General features: G+C 38.3%; 1 protein-coding gene across 1 annotated transcript; it reads right to left on the reverse strand.

The window, feature by feature from the left end:
- Positions 1 to 10,307: 10,307 nt before the first annotated feature.
- Positions 10,308 to 11,375, reverse strand: LOC113272716. Its single transcript, XM_026522516.1, has 2 exons — positions 10,496 to 11,375; positions 10,308 to 10,336 (listed from the first exon to the last, which is right to left on the reverse strand). Exons 1-2 carry the CDS (start codon positions 11,373 to 11,375, stop codon positions 10,308 to 10,310), a joined length of 909 nt encoding a protein of 302 aa, XP_026378301.1.
- Positions 11,376 to 11,587: the final 212 nt, after the last annotated feature.

The following is an 11,587-nucleotide window of genomic DNA, read 5'->3' on the forward strand; positions in this document are numbered from 1 at the left end:
TTCAAAGTGATTGAAACATATCATGACATTCGTCACTAGGTAAAGATAAACTTGGTTGAAGTGAAAAGCTTACCAACACATATTTCGAAATATAGATAGGCGAGGTATACTTGGCTCGAAATACCAAATGTGTATAATCAAAGTCTATATATAGCATACGACTTTTTGTATCAAAGAGTAGGAGATAGAGTAGATAGACTTTTGAGTGATAGATAAGTTCAAGTCTCCACATACCTTTTTGTCGAGAAATTCCACCGGTTCCTTGAGTATTTCTTCGTATTGTATGATGAATCGCCATGAAGTCCTTGAGCTCAACTACACTTTCTATCCTAGTCCAAGACTTAGCTATATTAGACCAAAAACTTGGTAGGACTAAAAAGTTAGCCTACAATTATACTAAACCGCAAGTGCACAGTATCAACAACGTAGTTAGGGAGAATACGGGTCGAACCCACAGAGACTAGGTCGGTGTAACGTTGAATCTAAAGCCTAACTAAAACTGATTCAAATAAGAAAAAACAACGGGGGTTTTGTGTGTCGGAACGACAAGATGATGGCAGTGATTGAAATACAGATAGGAATGCAGAAATACAAACAGTAATACAAAAACAAAGGATTTAAACACACAAGTAAATGTACTAGGACAATTGAATCCAGCGCTTAACCTCTACTAGAAAATCCAGTTTTCGACAAAGTTCATTTTTCCTTTGTGGAGAACAGCGATAAATATACAAGTCTCTCGCTTCTTCAATAAGGAATCGGTTCACAATATATATGGTTTAACATCAACTAGAAGTATCAATCTCTAGCATTAGTTGTCTTTCGACAGCAAAACTAATCACAGATTAGAATAGATCATGTAAGCACAGGTTGAAGCTACAAGATATAATTACTCTAACAACTTAGGATGCCTGACATACTAAGTGAAAGTTATAAATGGCAGCACTAGGTTGAAACCATCCTTACTCAATGAAACACAACAAGAACCATGTCGAAAACATGAATAATCTAGCAATGAATTAAGGGCTTCATCTATGCCCTAGCTTGATAAATTAGAACATGATAGAATCAGGAGACAAGTTAATTTCAGTTGAATATAAAACCATAGAACCAACTGAACTCTATTCTTTTTCAACTGATTTCTCAAGAACACAAGAAACTACTTAAGTGTTTTCAGACCACTCTCTCTTACTCACTGCCTGCCTCTTTACACAACATAACCCCCTTTTTATACATGAATTCTTCCCCTTTTTCAGACCCTACAACCAACATATACAATATAATATTTTAGGGATTTTGCTTCTCAAAAGCTCACCGCTATGTAATCATCTTCATTCATGTACCGCCACTGCCTTTATCTTCTTCAATTGAATGATGTTGTAGGTGTTGCAGAGATGTCAGATTCAGCCCTAATTTGACCATGCCAGTAGCTTGTATTCACTTGTAGGTGTTGCAGAGATGCCAGTAGCTTGTAGATGTTGCAGAGATCTCAGTTCTGCTTTTTGGTGGAGTTCGCAAGGAGCAACAAATTCAAACAAATTGCTTGTTATTCTGTCACTTTTGAAAAGAAAATAGCCGACCTAATTTTGTATTTCATAGCCTAGGGTTTTGATTGAAACAGATGAGGGTAGAAAGAGTAAGCAACTAGCCTGACAAAGGGAAAAGATGTTGATAGAAGGATGGGTGATGAGTTCTGAAAACTGACATGGAGAGGGAGATGGTTATCGATGAGATTGGGGTAGAGAGTTAGGTTTTGACATTTTATGGTATGTTGTCGGGGTGAAGGAGAAAGTGAAATGAGGATTAGGGGACTGTTTGTTTGGAGTGAGGGTCTGGCTTTGGTATATGAGAGTGAAGCTTGGGCCAAGCTTCTTTTCTTTAACTCCCAACATGGGTATAACTTGGATTATGGCCCATTTATTTCTTCTTCTTATTACATTTCAGGTTCACTAGAAGGTCCATTAGCTTCACGAGTCTGTTGGAACCTTGGCCGCGTTCTTCATTATACGTGTCTGCCTAACATCGACTTGGTAACTAACTTGACAAGGCACTGTAGCTCTAATTCCTTCAAAGCACAAGTTCAGATCATTCTTTTCTCTCCCCTAGTATTACAAAACAAGAAATCAGTGACAATTACCACAAACTTTACTTGCAAACGAACAAGTGATACAAAATATATAATTTGGTATAAGTATAGGGAATTCATGCAAAAAAAAGCCATAAACACCTACAAAATGATAAGAATGTATGCAATATTAGGTGCCCATCAAATACCCCCAAACCTGCCTTTTGCTCGTCCTCGAGTAAAACACAAAACCAAAAGAAAGGTCTACCTACGCCACTGGCGCAAGCCAGAATATACCCAAAAAGTTCTTAGGACAAAATGTAAGCTCAGATTCCATGAAAGTGATACCTTCATTCAGTTTTAGCTCACAGCAATTGGATATGTCAATCTAGCTTTCAAAGGTACACGTGACACACACTGATTCCAGCACAAAAATCATTTTGAAATCCAAGAGTTCGACTAGTTAACATGTGATCAAAGTGTAAGGTGTAATTCTATCGTGAACATGCATAGCAACTGATTTATCAACCAAAGTCATGACTGCCAATACTAAAAGATAGTTGAACCGATTCAAAGACAAGCTAGCTTTATAGGAGATGTGAATGTTCACCTAAAGTGTAGGTGATATTTCAGCTTACCCGTTTTGTACATCGATGGCATACACACTCCCTTGCTTATTACAAGATCATTTACAACATACAACAACACCGAACATTGACTACACATTTACATTGACTACTCTCTTAATTTGAGGCAAGAGAGGAACTTTAACTCTGAAATAGAACATAACAAACAATGGATACTTTTTTTTCCAGCTGAATTTTCAACTGACTTTGCAAAAATGAGAGATACAAACACATCATGACGCAACAACTTTACACGGAAAACAGAACAACACATTACATGACACTTTGGCAAGAGGTAACCATTTTCGATGCACACAGTAACATTCAAAGGTCGCTTTTCATAACGTATACACCAACTATTATCCCAGCTGATAAGCACGAAAGTACGACACTTTTATACCCATATTTACACTAGCTAGATCCCGTTAGCTAACTAATAATATTGCTTTAAATCAATTATAGGAATTACAAGGAATTCCAATCACCGGCAGGAAAAGCAGCTAAAGTAAGAAGCTTAATTAGCATTTGCGACAAAAAGCAGTAATTGTTACTCGCAGCATTGAGAAGAGATAGCTTCACTAAATGGACACATGACCAGGGGCACGTCAATTCCACTTTAAGCCGAGAGATAAATGGACCTTAGTGGTTAACAGGTCAAGGTGCTGTTAGGATGTTGGCTAAAGAAATAAGTGCAACGTGGCAGCTTTTAAACCACATTTCTTGTTGATATTTCTTAAGCATCAAACAGCAAACTACATTATGGTCATTTGCCCCATCCAAACCCATCCCTGTGGGTACCCGCCCCGTTCGGGTAGGGTTTTACCCGTATAAATGGAGATGGGATCGTGTATGGATAATACCCGAAAACTAAGCTACGGGGATGGGGTGGGGATGGGATTCAAGGTCCCCACCCCATACCCGCCCCGTATCTTTCACAAATTAGGGGTTTAGACTTTTATGCAACAATGTGTATAATTTTTATACTTCCACCACTTAGTCGAGCTTTCTTTCATTTATCATATTCTCGATCGTTCTTGTACATTCATCACTTTCGTTCTTTTTTTTTGTGATCAAACACATTCTCTAAAAGTTAAAATAGAGAAAATGAAGCAGATAATGAAATAATTAACGTGGACGAAGATAGAACGGGACAGGAAAAAACAGAAAAACTAATAAGTCATTAACAAATTCTTTTGTTCACTTTAAGATAAATTACTGAATTTAAGATTCTAGAATGCGTCGTTCTTACGTTATTATTTTTGTTTGAATCATATTTAAGTTTTGATTATAATCAAATTTATGTATTAACTCAGTGTTACGGGTAGCTCATGAGAAACCCGTCCCATATGGGTATTCCCCATACCTGCCCCGCCCCAATTCATATGAATAACGGGGCGGGGATGGGTATTTTTTTTTACGAACGGGGCAGTGGCTGGGATTGACACTACCCGCCCCATACCCGCCCCATGACCATCCCTCTACAACATTCTCTCGTCAAAGAAATTTTCATTTCCGTATTCACGCAGCTGCTGCTGAATTGAGGTAGTGGTGTTCTTCGATACCTACAGTGATTGGTGTTCGAGTTCAAGCAGAAGATGGAGAAGAGTCCTGAATTGTTCGGATTTGTTCTCGGGGGTTAAGAAAAATGCTAGAATTCGAGGCGTCGATTAACAATGGTGGGAACCAGTGAATCCAATAGATCAGATTTGGGGGTTTTTGGTTCTAGAAGGAAATAAAGAGCAAGGAAATCATGATTAGTTTGTTACTTGATTTGGGTTTGATATGGTCTGAAGTAGGAGTTAAATTGAATTTCTCAATTGAGAAATCAATAGCAACGATGGGTTTAATTGATTCCATCTCCTTGAGCTTTCCAACTAACTGAAGAAGAAATCAAATTTGTTTGAATTCTGGAACTAATGATGGTGGCTGTATAGAAGAGTTGAGATATGAAAGAAGATGGGTTGCTGCCCAATTTTGGTTCATACTCGATCTGAAATGGTATTGCTGGTGGTGGCTTGAAGTCTGCCATAGTTGGATGTGAACTGAAATACAAGGAAATGACGAGTTGTAACCGAGAATGAGATGGGCATGGACTGAGCTGGTTGTTGGTGGTGATTGAATTATCTGCTGGCTAGTTGGTTGAGCTGTTTCAGTGAATGGTGTTGTTGGTTAGTCGAGAAAATGCCTCAACAATTCAAGCAGTGGATGAAGGTCCCAGAGGGAGAAAGTAAGTGATGCCGTGGCCGAGATTTTGGAGGACAAAAGAGGGAAATGGGAGGTGTGGTCGATGGTGTTGTGGCCTGAAGTTGGTAGCCAGGGTCAGTGATTGAATGGGCCATGGCAATACTACATTTATAGCCCATTTAGAAGATTTCGTAACACCCATATATATTGCAGTTGATGCGAACTCAGAAGGGTGCGCCGTCTACAGGGAAGAAATAGGGTTTGAGCATTTTGACTTGTTTTTTGATGAGTTTATTATTTCCTTTATATTTTTCTATGGCTTTTGAGAAAACCACAATTTGTTAAACCATTGTTAGGGTGAAAGGATGAACTTGTAGGTTGATTTACTTGTGTTTTCGAACAAGGGTTTTTACCAATTGAACTTAATGCTAAAGTTTTGTCTCTCTATCGATGTTTTATCTTCTGACTATGATTTTTCATGTTCTATGCCATGTATAGTCCATTGTTAGTTTGTTAGAAGAACTCATTGAACCTTAATAATAATTTCCTTATGAGCATTCTCTCACTTTGTATGCCATGTATACCTAGTGGTTAGAAGTTCTGCTTTAGGCTGAGAACAAATATATCTTTTTGTGAATTCTTGTCTATGAATCTTAGATGCGATATCTTCCATGTATGAGTTGCTAGGTTTGCCACTATACATGAGTAATTTCAAGTCCTTGGTAAGATAACATAAGTGAACCTAACCTACAATGGATTCCTGAATCCTTATTCTTTTTCCTCTTGCTTGGCACTTTAATAATTTAGTTGCGTTCTGTTTTCTCAGTACAACATATGAGATTTTCTACCTGAATTGATTTTGATTAAGAAGTTAATTGTATCAGTTAGAAGTAGTTTAGCACACTCCTTGTGGGAACGAACCACATTTGCTACTGTGTACAATTTCGACACCGTGCACTTGCGGTAAAACATAGTCGGTTTTACGACTCATCACCAGCCGACCAAAGAACAAGCTAGTCAAGTCTCATCGGTATTCTAGATGAATGGTAGTCTACCGGATTACGCAAATCAGACGCTATACATGCTTGACAGATAGTGCAAGTGCGTTTTCAGATCACATGTTCAAAAAGTTTCAAAAAAAAAATGTAAATCGAACTCACATATTGTAGTGCTAGAATAGAAAGATATCAAACTAGTACCTCATCATCTAGATCAAGAACCCTAAGATATCATACATGCAGGTATCACAATTCAAGGTAAATGAGATCCATTTTTTATTTTTTTCTAAGATGTTATCAATTCACAAGATTCAAACATACCAAATTTCTACAAAGATCATGTGATATCTACTTGTACCCCCAAACCTATGTTAAACAATGTCTTCAATGTTTCTAAGGATTCACAAAGCTATAACATTCCATGAAGTTCATGAATATAAAGAAAGGTTAGAGAGTACCGGATCCAAAAAGTGTTTGCCAAACCATATAGTCGAGCAGCAAGGTAGATATCACAAAAAAAAAAACATAGATTATATACAACAAAAACTAGCCTATCAAACTGAAACCGAAAGAAAGCAAAAGACAAAAAAAGCAATTCTAAACCTGGTATGTACAAGGGTGAACCACTTCAATCCAAATATACAGGGTCCTCCAGATTAGTTGTCTCAATTTCAGGTGGGATTGGTTCAAGGAACGGCTTCAGGCTTTGCCCCTTGAAGACGTTCTTTGTTGCTACATCTTCGAGTTCTACAATCCCATGAGGGAATATTGTTCGCACCATGAACGGGCATGTCCATCTAGAACGCAATTTACCTGGAAAAAGATGCAAACGTGAGTTGTACAATAACACTTTCTGGCCAGGCGTGAATGACTTGCGCAAAATGCGCTTATCATGGAACACCTTCATTCTATCTTTGTACATCTTTGCATTGTCATAAGCATCACTCCTCAATTCTTCCAACTCGTTGAGTTGGAGTTTCCGTTGGGAACCTGCCTTATCAAGAGAAAAGTTAAGTTTCTTAACTGCCAAATATGCTCGATGTTCTAGTTCAACAGGTAAATGACAAGGTTTGCCAAACACAAGTCTGTACGGAGACATGCCAATAGGGGTTTTATATGCTGTTCTATAGGCCCATAAAGCATCATTCAATCGTAATGACCAATCTTTCCTAGACGGGTTAACAGTCTTTTCTAGAATGTGCTTAATTTCCCTATTAGAAACCTTTACTTGGACGTTGGTCTGTGGATGGTATGGGGTTGCGACTTTATGAGTTATGCCATACTTGCGAACTAATGACTCAAAAGACCTATTGCAAAAGTGTGAACCACCGTCACTAATTATAGCTCTAGGTGTGCCAAAACGAGAAAATATGTTTTCTTTTAAGAAGGTCGGAACCACCCTATGGTCATTTGTTTTCGTCGCAACTGCTTCTACCCACTTAGAAACATAATCAACAGCAACAAGGATGTATAGCTTACCTTCAGAATTGGGAAACGGACCCATGAAATCAATTCCCCAAACATCAAACAGTTCAATAATCAAAATAGGGTGCAATGGCATCATGTTTCTCTTGGAAATACTTCCTAATTTCTGACAACGTTCACAAGCAATACAATAAGCATGACAGTCTTTGAATAACGATGGCAAATAAAACCCACTCTGCAAGACTTTTGCAGCAGTTTTTTTGGCACTGAAATGGCCACAACATGCTTGGTCGTGACAAAAAGATATCACATCTTTTTGTTCACTGTTGGGGACACATTTTCTAATGATTTGGTCAAGGCAGTACTTAAACAGGTACGGGTCATCCCAAAAGAAGTATTTAACTTCAGCCAAGAACTTAGAACGGTCTTGTCAAGACCAATGCGAAGGCATTCTTCCCGTGGCAAGATAGTTCACAATGTCAGCAAACCAAGGATACTCAGACACAAGCATTAATTGTTCATCAGGAAAAGACTCTCTAATCTGCACGGGCTCATCAAAAGACTCAACATTTAATCTAGACAAGTGATCAGCAACCACATTCTCAGAACATTTCTTATCTCGAATTTCGAGATCGAATTCCTGCAATAGCAATATCCATCGGATGAGACGAGCTTTAGCATCTTTCTTAGAAAGAAGGAATTTCAGGGCAACATGATCAGTGTATATGATGAACTTAGACCCTATCAAGTATGACCTGAACTTGTCCAATGCAAAAACAACAGCAAGCAACTCTTTCTCAGTAGTTATATAATTAAGTTGATCATCATTAAGAGTCTTGCTAGCATTGTATATCACATATGGAAGTCTATCGACGCGCTGTCCTAAAACAGCACCAACAGCAAAATCAGATGCGTCACACATGATTTCAAATGAAATTTCCAGTCAGGTGGTTGGACTATAGGGGCTGAAATTAGAAGAGTTTTGAGTTCTTCCCATGCACGCACACAAGCATCATCAAACACAAATGAAACATCTTTACCAAGTAGATTACACAGTGGCCTTGAGATCTTACTGAAATCCTTAATGAATCTACGATAGAAACCAGCATGGACTAAAAATGATCTAACCTCCCTCATAGAGCGAGGTTGCGGCAAGCGTTGAATGAAGTCAACTTTAGCTTTATCTACTTTTATGCCTTTTTCAGATATGATGTGTCCTAGAACTATGCCTGAGTTCACCATAAAATGACATTTTTCCCAATTCAAAACCAAAATTTTCTCTTTACATCTAATCAGCACATGAGTGAGATGGTTCAAACATTCATCAAAAGAAGATCCAAACACAGAGAAATCATCCATAAAGATCTCAAGGAAGTTATCTATCATGTCAGAGAAAATGCTCATCATACAACGTTGAAATGTGGCGGGTACATTACATAACCCAAAGGGCATACGAAGATAAGCAAATGTTCCAAATGGACATGTAAATATAGTCTTTTCCTGATCTTCAGGTGCAATATGAATCTGGTTGTAACCAGAAAAGCCATCTAAGAAATAATAGTAATTGTGCCTAGACAACCGTTCTAGCATTTGGTCTATGAATGGAAGAGGGAAGTGGTCTTTCCTTGTTACTGTGTTCAAATTCCTATAATCAATGCAAACTCGCCAGCCTGTGGTTACTCAAGTAGGAACTAACTCATATTTATCATTTTGAACTACAGTAACACCTGATTTTTTCGGCACAACCTGAATGGGACTAACCCATTTGCTATCTGAGATCGGGTATATGATACCCGCATCAAGAAGTTTTAGAATCTCACCCTTAACAACCTTTTTCATGTTAGGATTGAGTCTCCTATGCATTTCCCTAGATGGTTTAGCATTTTCTTCAAGATTTATATGATGCATGCAAACAGTGGGACTTATGCCTTTAAGGTCTGAGATGGTCCATCCTAATGCTTCTTTATGCTCCTTAAGTACTTCTAAAGGCTTACTCTCCTGTTCTGTATCTAAGGCGGATGAAATGATTACAGGAAAAGCATTAGAAGATCCCAAAAATGCATATTTAAGAGTGTCAGGCAATGTTTTCAGTTCGAGCTTTGGTGGCTCAACAAGAGATGGGACAGACTTGGATTCAGAGAGTGGAAGTGGCTCCACTCTAGCTTTCCATTTGGTGGTGTCCATGAGAGGTGAAGATTCAATCAAATAATTCACTTCACTTATGTATTCATCATCAAACAGATCTAAGTTAAAATTATTCAAACAAGCATGCAAAGGGTCAACAGACATGCTACTAGACAACAAATCCTGAATCAAACTTTCAATCATGTTGATTTCATGCACATCATTATCATCATCAAGATCTAAATGTTGTTGGCTAGCATTAAAAACATTAACTCCACAGTCATGTTACCAAACAACAATTTCAACACTCCATTATGACAGTTAATGATTGCATTGGACGTCGCCAAGAAAGGACGTCCTAAAATGACAGGAATGTGACAGTCTGGGTTCTGCACAGGCTGAGTATCTAATACAATGAAGTCCACAGGAAAATAGAACTTATCAACCTTGATTAGAACATCTTCTACCACATTACGTGGCACTTTGACGGATCTGTCCGTCAATTTCAGAGTTATGGGTGTTGGTTTTTAACTCTCCAAGACCCAACTGCACATACACCGAATATGGCAGTAGGTTAACACTTTCCCCTAAGTCCAGTAATGCCTTATTGACCGTATGGTCACCTATCATGCAAGTGATTGTGGGACAACCTGGGTCTCTAAACTTAGGTGGAGTCTTATTTTGAATGATAGAACTAACTTGTTCAGCAAGAAAGGCACGCTTATGCACATTAAGCTTTCGCTTTTGTGTGCACAGATCTTTCAAGAACTTAGCGTAAGCAGGGATCTGCTTTATTGCTTCAAGAAATGGGATGTTGATGTTAACTCGTTTGAACATCTCTAACATCTCATTGTAATGGGTACCTTTCTTCTGCTGCACCAACCTTCAAGGAAATGGAGCAACAGGAACATTAGCTGACAAAGAAACATTAACATCAGTAAAAAATTTAGATTTACAAACATGCTAAGAGTCACTTTCTACAATGGATGTTTTCTGTGGTGTTGTATGCAATGATTAGTCTAACTCAGACTCATTAGTTTGTGGTACGCCTACATTGTTATAAAAAAATTTACCACTGCGAAGAGTGGTGACAGCATGTGCAGTCTCATTACAATTAGATGTACTTGCCTGAAAGGTGCCTTTCGGATTTTTCTGAGGTTGACTAGGGAGTTTACCCTTTTCCCTCTCATTTATAGCATCACAAATTTGGCCCAACTTAAGTTCTAGACTAGCAAACCTTTGGTCATTCATCTTCTGATATTGCAAAATATTTTGATTCATTTGGTTTACACCCTCATAAAAACTAGGCCTTTTCTCTACCGGGTACTGTGTGTGCGATTGTACTTGGGGGTTTCTAGGATATGAATATCCTTGTGTGTTTCCTGGATTTCCCCCTTGTACAGGGACCTTGGACCATGAAAAGTTAGGGTGGTTTCTCCACCCTGGGTTATATGTCTGAGAATAGGGGTTATTCTCATGCTTTTGATACAAAAGATTAGCTTGCTCAGGTCTGGACTCTTGAAATGCATGAAATTGTGGGAAGTTATCAACAAGATAATCAGAACTATTACACTCAACACAATTATAAACCTCAACTTGGTTCCAAGAAGTAGTTGCAGCAGATTTCATACTTTTCTCTAGTTCTAAAGCCTCAACTCTCCTAACCAATGATGCTATTTTAGCATTACCCTCAAAGTCAGACTCTATTTTATGAACATTACCCCTGATGGTCGACTTCCTAGGTGCTCTATCAGACTCCCATTGCTGAGTTTTCTCGGAAACTTCATGCAAGAAGGCCCACGACTCGTCGGCACTTTTATCTGTGAACTCACCATTGCACATAGATTCAACCAAGGTTCGAGTGGCGAAATCCAACCCTTCATATAGAATTGTTGATAGTCTCCACTGTTCGAAACCATGGTGAGGACATTGCAGTAACAAATCCTTAAACATTTCTAAATACTTGGACAATGTCTCCCATCTAGTTGAACAAAACTATTGATATCCTGACGAATGGTGGCTGTTTTGTGATTTGGGAAGAAATTTTTGAAAAATTCTTTCGTAAGTTCATCCCAACTTCTAATAGACTGAGGCCGTAAAGCATATAGCCAAGATTTGGATTTTTCCTTCAAAGAAAAAGGAAATAAACGCAATTTCAGGAACTC

The sequence above is a fragment of the Papaver somniferum genome, chromosome 4 (assembly GCF_003573695.1).
Source record: "Papaver somniferum cultivar HN1 chromosome 4, ASM357369v1, whole genome shotgun sequence".
Classification (NCBI taxonomy): domain Eukaryota; kingdom Viridiplantae; phylum Streptophyta; class Magnoliopsida; order Ranunculales; family Papaveraceae; genus Papaver; species Papaver somniferum.